Source organism: Rhinolophus sinicus, linkage group LG02, assembly GCF_036562045.2.
Source record: "Rhinolophus sinicus isolate RSC01 linkage group LG02, ASM3656204v1, whole genome shotgun sequence".
Classification (NCBI taxonomy): Eukaryota; Metazoa; Chordata; class Mammalia; order Chiroptera; family Rhinolophidae; genus Rhinolophus; species Rhinolophus sinicus.
In genome coordinates this window covers 74194957-74212114 of record NC_133752.1, presented here as the reverse complement: position 1 = coordinate 74212114, position 17158 = coordinate 74194957, and the positions used below count along the sequence as shown (strand labels likewise).

The following is a 17158-nucleotide window of genomic DNA, read 5'->3' as shown; positions in this document are numbered from 1 at the left end:
TTACCTTAACTCAGGGAAAGCCTTCAATGCCTTTTTGAGGTGTTTGGATTGTTTTCCACATGCATCAGGCAGCCATATAGAGTTAGTTGAGAAGATAATGGACATGAGATGGTCTGTTCTTTTAGAAACTACTCATGGAAACTGTTGCAACTCGCAGCATACAAGCCATACTGACTTGAGAGGCATCAAATAAACTAAGTACCCCCTAGGTTCATATTCCACCATTCAACTGAATGCAGGATTGAGTGTACCCAAAATCTCGTGTGTTCCTGTTGCTTTTCCCTACAGTCGGTGCTCTTTTATGTCTCAACCTACTAAAATGCTAACCACCCTCGCTACTTTGGCTTGGTTTTGGCACCAAACTCGAGAGCAGCGAATTAAGCATTTCTCCTATGTATTCCTGAGGTTTCTTTCACTGTGCCAGGGCTGAGGATAAAGGAAAAGTGTGTCATTAAATTCTATTTTGGCTGAGATTCTTCACAAGGGCTATTCATTTCCCTCAGTGAAATGTACCTCCTTCACACAGAACATCACCCAACTACTAATTTTTACTTGTCCCCCCAAGAAGAGCAAGACCACCTCCGGAGACCATGCAACTACCACAAAGAGCAGAGTAAGGCAGGAAAAATACACGAGGTGGGAGTATCCAAGTCTCTCCTCCTCCTTTGCCTATGGAGAAGAATCCCATGTCTGCGTCTTCCTGAGTCTCTGTTGTCCAGAATCAGAATCACGGGTAAAAGGGGGATTGAAAGAAGTTAAGCCAAACTGGATTGATTTGCACCAGAAAAGGCAGAGGGTTAGTACTGGCAAAGAAAGGGGTACGAAGCAAGAAAGACAAGAGCAAGGACAGTGCGAGTCTGGAAGATTTTAGGGAGTTGGAGGTGGGGAGACATTTGAAGCAAGAGGCAAGCTGGCAGGTGTGAGATTGTAGTGTGTGTGTGTGTGTGTGTGTGTGTAAAGAGAAAAAGAGAGAGGAGAGAAAGAGGAGTGCGTTTGGAGAGGTTTTGCTGCCTGTTAAGAATGGAACCACTCTATGGAATTATTTTGAAAGACTTCGGTAAAGATTTCTAATGTTCTGTTACTATTGCTGTTGAACTGGTGCATCATTGAATGTGGTGCTGAGATGTGGCCACATGGAGATGAATTTTATAGGGGTGATAGAAATATTACCAGTGACCTTATAAAATAGGCCACCGCCTCAATTTGGTGAAATTAGTAGACCTTAAATGAGAGGGGTGTGAGGTTGTCTTCTAAAATACATATGAGCTCCCCTTAGAAGTTGGTACCTCCAAACAGATGTTCAGGAGTGTTAAGGTTCAACAACGTATTATAAGGCCTAGTGGAGACAGTGTAACACAGAGGACAGGCACAGACTCTGGAGTGTTGGGGTCGAAATCGCAACCAGGGTCCAAATCTCAACGCTGCCTCTTATGTTTTTTTGGAAAGCTAGTAGCTTACTTCTTTCCCAAGATATAGTAAAGGCATAGCAACAACTACACTGCAGGGCAATTGTAAAGATTAAGAAAGCTAATCTAAAATAAATAAATAAATAAATAAATAAATAAATAAATAAATAAATAAATAAGAAAGCTAATCTAGCCCTGCACCTAGGACATGGTAAGTACTGAATATGTGATGGTCATCGTTATGGTAACTTACACCTCTGGTCCGCTCTTTGCCTTCTCTGCTTCCTTCCTGACCAAAAACACTAACAAGAAGTGACACAGAGGCAGAGAACAGAACTTTGGACTAACTTCTTCTGAAAGAACCTGTAAGATAAACTTCTGAAGGACAGGTAAACGCTCTTGAAATTTTGAAGGCAGCTGTAGGCTATAAACCTAAAATATAAGACATTGATAAGGATGAGCTCAGACACACGAGAGCTAACCTCCAGTTAGGATTTGCAGGAAACCACTTCATGTCAGGCAGACACCCAAAACACCCGGGACTCAAATTTATTGTGTTAAAACCTTCCTAAAACTATGAAGTTTGCGTAAAGGCTTTTCACTCCTGCTACTCAGCTTTCACCAGCTTCAGATGTTTACCTTTTTATCTAAACAATATTTTTTATCTTCCCATAACGTGGAAATCTCTACTGCCTTTTCATCTTTTCCCCTCCCCTGACTTCCCTCAAACAAGGAAACATCAAATGTTCAGGTATCAGTTTCACAAACTAAAGCAGATACCTTTTGAAAGCTTCCTAAAGTCTGCAGAGTTTAGAACAACTTACATTTTTTATCCATTTCAGGAAGCTCAGCTCTAAGCATAGTTGAAAACTTATCTTTTGATTAAAGAAAAATACATTCTCTTTCTAAAGAAGTTTTTGAGTGGGTTAGAGTAACTAAGTGGTAGGATAACTCTACCAGATACATTCCTGCTATACCCTGCTGAACTTCAGTTAGAGTCAAATTTCCAGCATTCATCAGGTGAAGAGACATTCTGTGAAGGGAGGTCTTTCACAGAGCTCAGAAAGATATTTTGAAGGGATTGACTAAAAGGAAGAAAAAAAAGAGAGAGAGAGATGAACTGAAAAAGTGAGTCTTTGTTTCCCTCTCTTTCTCCCAAGAGGTAAAATAATCTATCATTTCCACGTGTTCCATTGTCAACCGGGAACACTTGTGAGTAACACAACCAAGAAGAAGAGTGGTGGGGGCTTTGGATCCACTCAGCTTTTCTGATTTGTGTAATCTTGGGCAAATAATTCCCTGTTTATGGACCCCCGTGTCCTCATTTTTAAAATGAATATATCTAAAATGCCCTGCCAGCTGCAAAAGTCTCTTTTTCTCAGATCGCTTTCATCCTCATGGATTCATATGCAAGATCAAGCAAATAGTTCATGACAGCTAGAGGAAGGTTCAGCCCCTGAGGGCAGAATCCCCAAATATCATCTATTTCCAATTATACTTTCCACGTGAGCGCGCGCACACACACTCTCTCACACACACACACACACACACACACACACAAAGGCTGTTACAATTCAAATTTGGGCAAAACAAAGCTTAATCCCAAAATTCCTATTGTAACTAAGGATTTCATACATTTGTGCCTCTTGCACAAAGTCCAATGTTTCTGGGTCGAAACGGAATTTAGCATGATTTCTGATGACCATTTACTTGAGTTTCAGGATGTAGCTGATTGTGCAACACTAACGAATGCGGAGACTGAAGGGCAGCAGTTTTTAAAGTTTTTGGTGTGCCAAGACCTAAATTTGAGGTCTTTCTCTCTGGCAATAGCTAACAGTATCACTAACACCTAAAAAAGAATGTGAGCATCTGTAGGCAGTCACCACACGGCTTCATATGTCAGCAATCGTTAGAGAAGAAACACAGACCCGGATCCAGGGTCTCTGCATTCTTGCCAGGAAATGATTTTCAACTACTTTGTTTTAACACCTTCACCCCTGAATTCTTTGTAACCACAGCTCAACTCAGGGGCTAAAATACACCTATTCATGCATTTGTAAAATCTACACATGTTTATAATTTAGGATTTCTATGTGAAAACACACTTTTCTATTTATCTTCAAGTCAAGCAGCTGGGCCATCTTAATGGATTCTTCTCAACACCAAGCCATTAAGACACACAGGCGTGGGTTCCAGGCATGGAAAACCTTCTGGCCATGCTTCTCAGATCTCCATGGCCCCTGCTACTGAGGACTTCTTGATCAATAGATGGTCAGTGGCCTGTCACCCCCCTGACAAAATAGAAACTAACCTTGAACTCTGTAGATGCTCTTGAGGAACTCTGCTCTTTCCTGACAGTCACAAATACAGGAGGAAGAAAATGTCATGTGACGAACACACTCACATATAAGGTTGTATCTCTACTAACCCAAGCTGGTCTCTATCTTCAGATCTATTGTTTATTTGGGAGTTCTCCCTACTCCCTCAAAAAAGATAAGAGAACTGATGTCTTTTAATCCCCAACTTTTTATATTGTAAATTTTTTTCAATATTTACCCCAAAATTGCAAGTTTAATGCCATGACAATTGCGTACCCTTTATCTACTTCACCTAGATCCAACCTCTCTCTCCCCATGTATATGCGTATACAAAATTATACATTAGATGCACAGACATCTCTTTGCTGAACAATTTAAAAATTAGCTGGACACATCATAATACTTCATCTCTAAATACTCCAGCTTATGTACCTCCTAACGTCAAGAGTATTCCCCTATATATACAACTATCATTCAACACTGAGAAATAGTATTATCGAATATTCAACCCACACTCAAATTTCCCTAGTTGTTCCAATAATGTCTATTATAGTTGCTCTTTCTCAATCAAGCACCACACCTGGCATTTGGCTTTCACATCTCCTTATTTCCTTAGTCACCTTTCATCTGAAATAGTTTTCCAGCCTCTGGGGGATGGGGAGGTATCTTTAACGACACTGACAGTGTTAAAGAGAGCAGGCCAGCTGTTTTATGGTATGTCCCTCAATTGGGACTTGTCTGTTTCCTCAGAATTGGATTTCAGCTAAATATTTTGGCAGACATTCAATCAAGGTGATGCTGTGACGTCCCAGTGCATCCCTAGGACATTTTTCAGCATTTGTACCCATTAAAGGTACTGATAAATTGGATCATGGCCAATTTACTGCTTAAAGCTGCAATGGCTTAACATGAATACTAAACCATTTATACACCATTATATCAAGCTGTTAAACCGCTATTCAAAATCTCACTCCTCCAAGCGTATTTCAACCCAGCTATCTTTTATCCCTCTAATATATTAACTCATTTTCTCCTAAACCTGGAAATGCTAACTCCATTCCATAAGACAAGATCATATCGACCTTAAACCCTAAAGGCTTCATAAAGGAGTTGGTTTTACATTGGGTCTTGATAAATAAATAGGATTTTGTCAAGAAGAACAGGGGAGGTATTATATTCATAAGAAGTATCATGAAAAGAGGCCTCATACATGAAAGTGAATAATGTTTGAGGAACTGCGAGTTGATTATAATAAACCAGGCGAGAGATGAGAAAGCCCTGCTCTAGGCCTTGCCTAGTGGCCAAGGAAATGCAGACAAGTAGAAGATTGGAGAAAGGTGCCAAATTCTGAAGCTGAACTAGGGCAACTGCATGTCTGTGACACCTTTACTGATATAGGGAAATAGGCGGGCAGGAGTGGTCATTTCATTTGAATATGTTAAGTTTGAGATGCTGGTAGGACATTCAGATGGAGCTGTCCAATCAATAAAACAAGAGGTCTGAAGTGAGGAGCAAAACTTGGTGAGACACGATGAGTTGGGTCAATGCTATGAAGAGTTGAAGTCATGAAAACAGACAAGAACAAGAGTATAGAAAGGGAACAGAAAATAGGTTTGAAGAGGGAACCCTGGAAGAACATTAACAAAATGGGGTGTGGGGAGAAGGTTTTTTGGTAGGACCCCAACTAGTTCACTGGTTTTTTGAAAGGTTGACCTAAAGGTAATTGGAAGAGAGGAAAAGAGTTTAACCAGATTTGGAGATTCAAGAACCATTAGTAAATTGGCAGTAATTAACTATACTTAGGTAAGGATTTCTTGGACTAAAGATAACTCCATTGTGTGTTTTCTTAACAACACCAAGCAATTTACCCAATTCTTATTGTATCTGGAGATAATGTCAGATGCTACAGTTAAGAGCTCAGTCACAAAAGACACCCTCACTTCAAATGCCAATCACAAGTCTAGGTTGTCACCTGTGTTTCTGACCAGCTGACTATAAATCAGAGGTTCTTGTGACCGTCTCCTTGGGTTTTATTAATTTGCTAGAGTCGCTCACAGAACTCAGTGAAACATTTACTTATGTTGACCAGTTTATCATAAAGGATATTATAAAGGATACAGATGAACAGCCAGATAAAAAAGTATGTAGATTAACGTATGTGGGAAAGGACATGAAGCTTCCATGCTCTCTGGGCACACCACTCTCCCCAAATCTACACAGGCTCAACAACCAGAAAGCTTTCCGACCCAGTGCTTTTGGGTTTTTATGGAGACTTTGTTATATAAACATGATTGATTAAACCATTGGCCAGTGGTGACTGATTTCAATCTCCACCCCCTCTCCTCTCCCTGGAGGTTGGGTGAGGGGAGCTGAAAGTTCCTACCCTCTAATCACTTGGTTTCCCTGGCAACCAGCCCCCAGCCTTGGGGCGGGGCAGTTTTCCAAAAGTCACCTCATGAACCTAAATTCAGTTGTGGTTGAAAGGGGCTTGCTATAACAAGATACACCTTCAACCTTTCTGGAACTGGAGCAATTTCAGGAACCAATGCAAAAGACCAAATATTGTTATGAAGATGCTCTTATTGCTTAGAAAATCCAAGGGTTTTAAGAGCGCTGTGCCAGTAATGGACAAAGACCAAATATATGTTTTCTTATTATAAGTCATGATATCACAATAACAAATTGGTAAGGAAAATACAGGTAATAAAGGATGAAGATAAGTGGCAAAATATTAGTTGAAAAAGGGCCAGAAATGGAAAAATGATGGAAAGGACAAAGTGGAAAGGAAATTCAAATGAAAAAAGAAAAAGGAGGAATAAAAGTCAAGGATACAAACGGAGGAAAGCAAGCAAGTCCCCCTGGTTATCTTGAATCGAATTGCCTGCCTGCTCCAAAGCAGAGAACAACATTTGATCTACGATAAGAAATGTTATAAAGGTCAATGTACATGTCCCAAACCTTTTGTTTTACTAAAATTATTTATGATTCACATTTTAAATTAAAGGTTCAAAATGCTTTTCTTAGCTTCTGGTGTCAGAGCTGCTTCTGTTCACATGGATTTACACGGGCCCCTTCCTTAACTTCATGCTGTAAGTTTTGCTCCTATAACATTAAATCCCAGAGCTCCAAGGTGCACATGTGTGCATGTACATATGTGTGTGTGTGCACGTGCTCAGGTGCTGGGGCCGAGTTCTTTCCAGAACCAAGATATGTTTGCATTCTTGATCTCCCACCTTTTTCCCTCTGTCATACAGGCTTGGGGAAAAACAGACATTTGTCAGTGTCATTAAGAGTATGGCCATAACATTTGGAAGAGATGGATTTAATAAAAAATTTTAAAATCATTATGTATACGAAGTCAGACAATTAAATTTGCAAACTCGTCCTAGAAAAAGTGCTACATACTTTATTGCTGAATATCACTATGGTCACTTTTGAAGTACTCCCCTTGGGAAGTTATGCACCAACACCAGCACCTAGTCCACCCTTCAAAGCAATTTTGGAACTCTTTTTCTGGAATGGCCAACAGAGCTGTCATCCTACCGTGATTCCCTGAAAATAAGACCTAGCCAGACCATCTAATGCGTCTTTTGGAGCAAAAATTAATATAAGACCCAGTATTATATTATATTATATTATATTATATTATATTATATTACATTATATCATATCCAGTCTTATAGTAAAATAAGACTGAGTCTTACATTAATTTTTGCTCCAAAAGACGCATTAGAGCTGATTGTCCAGCTAGGTCTTATTTTCGGGGAAACACGGTATTACCCTTAATGCCCTGAATGTCATCAAAATGTCTTCCATGCAATATTTCCTTTATCTTCAGGTAAAGAAAGAAGTCATTGGGGGCCAGGTCAGTGAGTAGAGAGGGTGTTCCAAAGTAGTTACTTGTTTACTGGCTAAAAACTCCGTCACAGATAGTGTCGTGTGAGCTGGTGCATTGTCATGATGCAAGAGCCGTGAATTGTTGGCAAAAAGTTCAGGTCATCTAACTTTTTCACACAGCCTTTTTAGCACTTCCAAAGAGTAAACTTGGTTAACTGTTTGTCCAGTTGGTACAAATTCATAATGAATAATCCCTCTGATATCAAAAAAGGTTAGCAACATCATTGCAACACATTCGCCAACTTAATTGTCAGACCTCATACATTACTATAAGTAATATATAATATACATACGTGGGTTGCTTACTTATAAAATTTTCAAATCCATTCCTTCCAAATCTATCTATATCTATCTATCTGTCTATCTATCACCAACTGAGTTGGCCACATGATTCTGACGAAGGAAATTGGAAGGATTTTTAATGATAACCACCAACTTATTACTAAACAGTATGGGAAATAAAATGCATTCACAGAAACAGCAATTCTTACAATAAAAAAAAAAATCCATTTCATTCAACTTGCTAAAACCATGTACTTATTACCATGACCCTTATGGTTCTCATACACCATTGGGTTTTTTGTTGTGGTTGTTACATTTAATTTCAACTAGTCATCAGGATATGGCTATGAAACTTTTTAACAACAATCAGTAAGGTCTACGTAGGAGCCTGCCCAAATTCTTGACATTTTTCTAATTGTTTTCTGCAAAGCCACAGGCCTAGAAGGCGGTCACAATGGAAACAGTCAGTGCGTTGTTACCAGGCCACACACATTCCCAGCTTTCTGTGCACATGTGTGCATGTACATATGTGTGTGCATGCATGTGCTCAGGTGCAGGGGCCGAGTTCTTTCCAGAACCAAGGTATGTTTGCATGCTTGATCTCCCACCTTTTCCCCTCTGTCATACAAAAAGCAACAGCAATTAAATAATTAAAATTGGGTGCCTGGAATTATGAAACATATCAATGTGTGGAAAAAAACAACCCTGCTTCTGACCATATGTGAACACGAGTTTTATTTGTTTTAGATGGGTAGTTTCAGAAGGGCAAGGGCTTTGCTTAAACAATTCTTCAGACGACATCAGGATAACCTTAGTGTCCATAATGCCTTTAGAAGAATTGGTCTACAAATATGGTAATTAGACACAAGCAAATTTTTCAGACTGAAAACAGCAATTTATCATGAACGTGCTGCTTGTTAATCACGAAATTCTCTTTCTCTCTACCTCCATGCCCCTCCATTTCAGGGGAATGCACTGAAAAACTGAAATGAGAAAACCATAATTGCAATCACATTCCTGCCCTGAGGTCAACCTAATTATCCACCTCTCACCCCAAAACAAATTTACGTCTGAAGGTCCTTATCACTCATGGGAAATATACAAACAAAGATTAAGATGCCATTTAGGCATCACGACAATCTTTCATTTTTAAGTGACCTCTCAGTTTAATGGATAAAATGCGTTCTCATTCAAGTGGAATATATATTGCAGGAGAACACTGTAATAAATGGCACTGTCATGACCCTTAGGTTAGAGCATAGGAATATTGGAAAATAAATCTCAATTCTGGATACTCACCAATCCTGCAATGGGGGTAGGCAATCTATTGATCTTTTTAACAAGTCCTGGCTTTATAGCATTCAGCAACCTGTCATGAAAAAGGCAGAAGAATGTCAATGAGACATAAAGCAAGATAGATCACACAAATCACCTTTATCCAGAGCTGCAGCTAAATCGCGGAATAGGAAAAGCAGCGAATTTAAAGCATGTGGTACATCTCAATAATCCATGAGCCTTCGTGCACACAAGTGAAGAGCTTTGCCAGCATCCAGTTTGTCCATGGCAGGTGAAGTTCTGGAATTTGGAAGTATTGGGAGAGAAGAAAAGATGGAGCCTGGGAGATGCTTCAAGGGAAAGGACAAACATGAGTGATGGATGGAGGTTGGAGGGAGTCGAGCCAGGTATTACTACAGAGGCAAGGCGTGTTCCGATATTCTCCTGGCTAAGGCTGGGATCTCTCCAGGGATGTGCTAAGTTCAGTGACCAACATCTATCTTCACAAGTAATTTGCCAAGACTAATTCTACCTCCAGACCCTCTTGCTCTTTGAGGACAGCGTTTTGTTAAATGTGGTTGAGCTTCCCTTAAGAAAGGGAAGACTATGTTAAGCAAGTGGTTAACCAATCATGTCCGGAAGATTTTAAACAAGGCTGACCACAATTCCCTAGGTACAAAAGATATGTGAACAAAACATTTTTGGGGTAAAGGTTGAAATCATGTAAAAATGGTAATACAAGAAGGGGAATGCAAGAGAAACAATGATAACTACTTGTCTTCAGGAAATATCAGTTCAGAGTGAAAAGAAAGAAGGCAAGCAACTTATAAAACTGAAATAGGGTTGGCATCAGGATGACGTGGTAGAATGTAGCCTTTGCAAACTAGTTTATTCATAAAGGAATGACTGAAGGTAAGGGGTTGTAGAATGGAAGCATTTATTCTCACATTCAGGAATCAGAGGAGAGGCAATCAGGTAGCTTATCTCAGGACACACTGCAAAGAGAAACCTAGGGCAGGAATTTATTATAATTCAGGGGTCAGTAAAGGTATGGGCCAAATTTGGCCCAGGGCCTGTTTTTGCAAAGAAGTTTTCCTGGAACACAGCCATGACTATTCATTTATGTATTGTCCACTGATGGTTTTGTGCGGAGCTGAGTAGTTACAACAAAGAACATATGGTCTGCAAAGCATACAATTTTTACTATTTGGCCCTTTACAGAAAAAGTTTGCCAACCTCTATTATACAGGTATATCTCAGTGATATTGCAGGTTCAGTTCCAGACCACTGCAATAAAGTGAGTTGTGCAATAAAGTGAGTCATAATTTCTTTGTTGCTGGAGGGTCTTGCCTTCAATTTGTTAAATAAATAAAAAATGCAACATCTGTGAAGCACAATAAAGCAAAGCGCAATAAAACAAGGTATGCCTGTAATTCATGCAACGCAATATTATAGTAAATTGTGAAGAACCTATGCTTGATAGATTTCTACAAATCAGTTAACAAAAGATGCTTGAAATAGTTTAATGATTAGTCTTGACTGCATCCTATATTTGTCGACACCACTGTGTATTAATATATTAAGAACTATCCCTACAATAGTTATGACAGACAGGGTATTCTGTCCTCGCATCAAGGATTTTGCTTGTTCTTGGTACTTTTCATTGCAGTTCCAACATGCCACCACCAACAGGTAACGTGCGGAGTGGACACGGACCTTTTTGTCCACCAAGACCCAAGATGGTGCTCTTTTCATGAACCTACTTAGTTTTAACCATGAATTTAATCTTATTAAAAAGCACTTCTTTATAACTTATATTGGAATTACGATAACTTACTTATAACATAAGTTGGAAGGCAACTTGTTTGCCGTTGTCATTTTACAGTTTAGAAAACTAAGGCCTGAGGACGGTAAATGAGTAACTTCCCAGAGCTGCTCAGAGTAGAGCAGGCCCGGCACCCAGGTCCCTGGATCATAGGTTCTCTTACACAGGGTTAAGGTCCCACATCTTGTGGTTTAAAATAAACAGATAGATATGATGTCTCTGAAGCCATTTTAAAATGTACAGAATTGTTAAGATACAAGACTTTTCTCCCTAGTTCTTAATGATGTCAGTTTAAACTAGATTGTAAAATGGTATTTGTACACAGTATTGATAATCTAAAAGGACATATAGTAAAACATGAGTCTTGCTATCAGCCTAGTCCCCCAGGGTCCCAGACCATTCCCTGAAGGTAACCGTAAAGAATTTCCCAAGAAAATGTATAAAGATAAATCTAATTTTTTTAAAGACAGATGTAGCATATAATACACACTGTCCTACACCTTGTCTTTCCACTTAAGGATATGTCTTGGAGAATGAACGATTTCCTTGGAGAGCATGCCTTATCTACACAGATGAACCTAGGCCTTTTTAACAGCTGTGGACTATAGACTGATAGGCAGCTGGCAGGAGGGTGAGAGCAGAGGCTCTGGAGTCCAACTGACTGAATCCAAAGCCCTGCTGGCCACTCAGAAGGGGTGTCACTTCGGGCAAGTCCATTAACTTCAGTTTCCTCAACTGTAATATAGAAACAAGCGTATAATGGTACCAACTGCATGAGAGTCAATGAGGCTTAAATGTGACAAAATATGTAAGAAGCTAGATTCAAATATATGGTGATGGAAGGAGAACTGACTCTGGGTGGTGAACACACAATGGGATTTATAGATGATGTAATACAGAATTGTACACCTGAAATCTATGTAATTTTACTAACAATTGTCACCCCAATAAATTTAAAAAATAAATTAAAAAAAAGAAAAGAAGCTAGCATACAGCCTGGTGCATACTAAGTTCTCCATACATGTTTCTCTATATTTGTGTGTATTTATACTAATTCAATTCACAGCCATTTTAGATGAACCACTTTCTCTAACATTTTCGATTTTTCTAATGAAATAAAATACCGTTGCCATCAGACCTCCAAGCTTTTTGTAGCCAAAGTAGAAAAACTAACAAACACCCTACCAAAAAAATTCATAAATTAAAAATTGTCTTTTAGAGAGGCACACTTTTTGTCATCTATATCTAAGAATTATATTAAAAATTTTAGTAATGATGGCTCCACCAAATCCTTTATACATGTTTAGATGTTTTAAGCTGTCTTAAATACTTCATCACATTCATTCTTCGTAGAATCATTCTTATACGGCAGAAATCTTTCCTGTTACATGAAGTTGTAAAAAGAAACAATACTGCAGTGCTAGACCTTAATTGAAAGAGCAACAAAACTCTATGATATCTGTCAAAAATTTTAACCACAAATTAAAAACTAAAAAGCCAAAGTGCTCTTAAATATTTGGAATATGTTCAAGATCAAGGCAGGTGTATTTTTTTTTTTTCCACATAAACATTGCCCCAGCTTCGTACACAGGTTATAGTACACAACAATAAAAGATAACACAGAATTTACATTGCAGAAATGCCCAACACCTGCTTATCTTGTATTTTGCATTAAAATGAAGATATTTTTGTATATATTAGGAGTCAAACGACAAGTTTAAATACAGCTATGAGTAAGAGTCAAGGATATTCACTTGCAATTTTATTAAAAACCACTATTGCTTTCCTATGTAAATTAAAACATAAATATTTTCAATACTTATTGATATCATGGTTTAAAGCAACAATAATGGTGATATTGTACATTTATGAAACCTTCTGAGATGCACTGTCCCCCAGCTGTCCTGTCTTGTAGAGATAGCTCACATAATCCTTCCACCATTTGCGTAGAAGAAGAGACTAAGCCCCAAACAGAGGTGAAGACCTCCCCAGAGACGTGCACAGCTAGTGTGCAGAGCACTGGGACTATCTTCAGGTGTTAGGCCAGTCATTTTATACTGCAACTTGGTGCTTTTGAAAGTCCAGTGTGTGTCATTAAAGCACAAATCAAACACACTTACACTCACACACACACGAAAAAAAATCAAAAGAAAAAACCCCAAATACTGTCTAAATATAATGGGATAACGTCAACACTAGGTGGGAATAAAAAGAAAATGGAGGACACCATCTGTTGGGAGATGGTTAAGTCTAAGACACATCAGATCTAAGTTTTGTCTATGGATGACATACAACATCATCAAGAGGCATTCCAGAGAATACGAGGTGGTCGTTCACTTCCCATTCAGCAGAACCCCACACCAACTTCCTGCCTGTGGTCTGTGCTCCCCAAAACCTATCGTAAAACCTAAAGGTCTTAACCAGTAATTTGCTTTCTCTTTCTGTTAATAGACTATCTTTATACACATCTAAAGACAAATCTGGGAGATTGGCATAATTCTATACAACAAAAAATCAAACATTTGTACTAATAAATGTCTTCTGTATTAAATATACCCACAACTACAAACAAAAGTAAAGATAATAAAAAATGTTGAAGACATGAGAGCTAATTAGGATGAACTATTTTCAGATGTTTTATTTATCCAGCAGTTATTTTTCAAGCACCTACTGTGTGTTGCCCACAATTCTAGGCTCAGGGAAGGCAGCAGTGAACAAGATAAGCAAAGCACCTGCTCTTTGTAACTTACCACTGTATACAGGTAAATGGGTGGAGCAGTGGGAGGAACAAAAAATAAACAAGTAAATAAATGAGAAGAAAATTTCACATAGCATAAGCCCTGGGAACACGAGCATAGTAACAGACCATGCAGGAGGGACTCTAAGTGGGTGGTCCGAAGGCGGCTCTGGAAGGTACCAAGGGAGAGGAAAATGAATGATATGAGGGTATTAGCCAAGGAGAGATTGAGGACAAGCGTTCCAGGGAGACTGAACAGTTCGTAGAAAGGCCTGAAGGCAGGAGGGGCCGTGGCTATTCAAGGGCCAATGTGTCCAAGCACAGTGAGTGGAAGGAGGAGACACATGACATGAGAGCCAAGGTATAAGAACATCCAGGCCCAGGTAAGGTGTCCAGATTATTTTCTAAATACAATGTACTCAGAAGTACATCAGAAGACTTTAAAAATAGAGATTAAGAATATCTGATTTATAATTTTAAATCACCACCATATGCAAATAGGTAAAAAATAAACTCACAACTATTTGCACACAGAAAATTTTTGCTTATTAAAAATCATGGGTATCAGAAAGCACAGACAAATAAAACAGCACAAATAACTTACAATGCTCAGCTGAATGATGAGGAAGGTGCAGTGAATTTGAAGTAGTCTAGGTTTCAACAGGTAAATGCAACGTGCATTACTATGAGCTACTGGGAAGTCACTTGATCAGACTCACAGTTTTCCATTTAATATTAAGGGTGATTTGAAAAAACCCACCTTCCATCCAGGACTGTGGTGAGAAGTGAACGGGACAATGTGTTGCTGGCATTTGGTAAATGGAAACTTGCATATTCACACTCTTTTAATACACTGTGCATGCCCCTTTTTGCTAGGTAAGTGCAAGTTATTTTAGTTTCAACTTTTCATTGGCCAGCTGCCAAAGACTAAAATAAGTTTTACTTATTTTCTTTTTCTGGCCACCTTTGGATAAAAATCTCCCATAAATGAATCAAATCAACAAACTGGGTAACTTGGCTAATGTACGTCTGGTGAGAAATGGCTAGAAACAGGAAGAAAAGTTATGATCTTGGATAATCTTCAATTATGAAAAAAGTTAATGACATTGAAGGTAAGCAAAAATACACGTGTTTCTTATATGATACAAATTAAATGGTGTCTACCAACTCAAATTTTAAATCTAAAACATACTGTGACCTATTTAAAGAAAGGCTATCCCATATGTTCCTTCATGTACTCAACAAATACTTATCGAGCTTGCATAATGTTCTGGCCCAAAGCTGAGTCTGGAGGATACAAAGGAAGACTGGGCAGACCCCAGATCTCTCCCCGATGGGGCATCCTCACTAACAGATTTTAAAACCATAGGAAGTCCAGAACTGAGCACACATGGTGCTCACTGTGACACCACCTAATGCGGCGCCATCTTGAGTTTTTTGACAAAGTGAACACATTGCACACATTCTATGGAATAAGTTCTTAAAAGATTAAAGATTAGATTCCTTAAAGAAACAATTGTTGAGACACCCAGAAATGATGCTAATGTTCTGATGTGACCACAGGCTGCATTTTATGACTCTTTGTAGCACCTGATATCCAGCTTGTGGTAGCCTCTCAATCATTGTTTAATGGTTAAAAAATACAAAATGAAGAAATTTGTTTCTATCTGCAATTTAAAAAAAAAATCTCCAATCCGTTCTCTGGGACAGAGAAGTTCTGTTTCAGACTGACTCTTCCTACTATAATAGTTCTTCATGGGGCACAGCACCGAGAATACTGCTACAAAGGATATATTACAAGACCATCCAGATATTAGGAATTATACCAATAAGCAGCTTATTTGTTCTTGGACTGTAATGTAAACATTAAAGGTAAACTTTTAAAAGAACCGCAAAATTTAGCTTACTCTAAAAGTCATTCAACTCAGAAATTCAAGTCTAATAATTATGCTGGAATTTGGGGGAGAGCAGAGAAGTTATCTGCACTTTCAATATAGGGTTGGGGAATTCATGCTTAGCCTCATGGGAAATCACTTTATTCTTTGCAACAAAAGATTACATCATCATCTCATTTAGCGTGGTTTACACAGCTGCAATAGGCAACCATGATCACAAAATCACCTATTTTGTGTCCCTTTTAGTTTGGCTCAATAGTGTTTTTCTATGTCGTTTCCTTGATCACTTTCTGGGTTTCACTATGTACCCTGGATAAAGGTATATGCACTTTCATTTAATCTAACATGGCAACTATTTTTTAACCTAAGCATGAGATCAATTTAACCTTGACCATAAACCTGTTACAGATGTCATTTTTAAAGTTTTCTTTTTAAGAGTTGCCTTGGCAAAAGCAAAAAAGTTAATAAACCTTCTGAGGTCAAGAAAAATGGATTCAAATATGGAGAAAAGTGAAACCTGAACCAAAGGGGAGTTTCATATGAACAAAATAGTGATGGAATGTAAATTGCCATCATTAATATCTACCAAATGTTTGAGGGGTGCTATGCATTGTCCAGAATGTGTGAAGGGTAGGTCTATTTAAGCCACTTGCCTTGAAATACCTAAAGAAAAGATCATAAAAGCTTTAGAAGTTCTTTGTAGACTTGAAATTCTAAGAAATTGGGCCTAACTCTGTGAATTCTAGGGCTCAGCAGTACTGTTATTATTCTACACAGCTCCTGTGACAGAGACTGCTTACCAAATTTGTCTCCTTTCTCTCCTGGGCACACAGCTAGGCTACATTTTCCAGTCTCCTTTGCAATTTTCTGTAGCAATATAACTGAGTTCTGGCCAATGGAGTGTGGGCAGAGTAATACTATACAAGGTCTGACAATTAAGTTCGCGAATGTGTTGCAATGATGTTGCTAACCTTTTTTGATATCAGAGGGAGTATTCATTATGAATTTGTACCGACTGGACAAGCAGTTAACCAAGTTTACTCTTTGGAAGTGCTGAAAAGGCTGTGTGAAAAAGGTAGATGACATGAAATTTTTGCCAACAATTCATGGCTCTTGCATCATGACAATGCACCAGCTCATGTGGCACTGTGTGTGAGGGAGTTTTTAGCCAATAAACAAATAACTGTATTGGAACACCCTCTCTACCCACCTCATCTGGCCCCCAGTGACTTTTTTCTTTACCCAAAGATAAAGGAAATATTGAAAGGAAGACATTTCGATAACATTCATGACATCAAGGGTAATACGATGACAGCTCTGATGGCCATTCGAGAAAAACAGTTCCAAAATGGCTTTGAAGGGTGGACTAGGCACTGGCATCAGTGCATAGCTTCTCAAGGGAAGTACTTTGAAGGTGACTGTAGTGATATTCAGCAATGAGGCATATGGCAGTTTTTCTAGGATGAGTTCTCGAACATAATTGTCCAACCGCGTACATCACATCCCAGCCTGCCCCTAAAACC

At 38.7% G+C, this 17158-nt stretch overlaps 1 protein-coding gene across 10 annotated transcripts in view; it reads right to left on the bottom strand.

Annotated features, from left to right (window-relative positions):
- Positions 1–17158, bottom strand: part of LIMCH1 (LIM and calponin homology domains 1) — a 348524-nt gene that overhangs the window by 170046 nt on the left and 161320 nt on the right. For all 10 annotated transcript variants that reach the window (XM_074324616.1, XM_074324606.1, XM_074324608.1 and 7 more), the window contains one exon: positions 9203–9272. Coding sequence is in view for 9 of the 10 variants with exons in the window: in XM_074324606.1 (XP_074180707.1) it covers positions 9203–9272 (70 nt within the window). In the remaining variant the exon portion in view is untranslated. The remainder of the gene's footprint in view (positions 1–9202; positions 9273–17158) is intronic.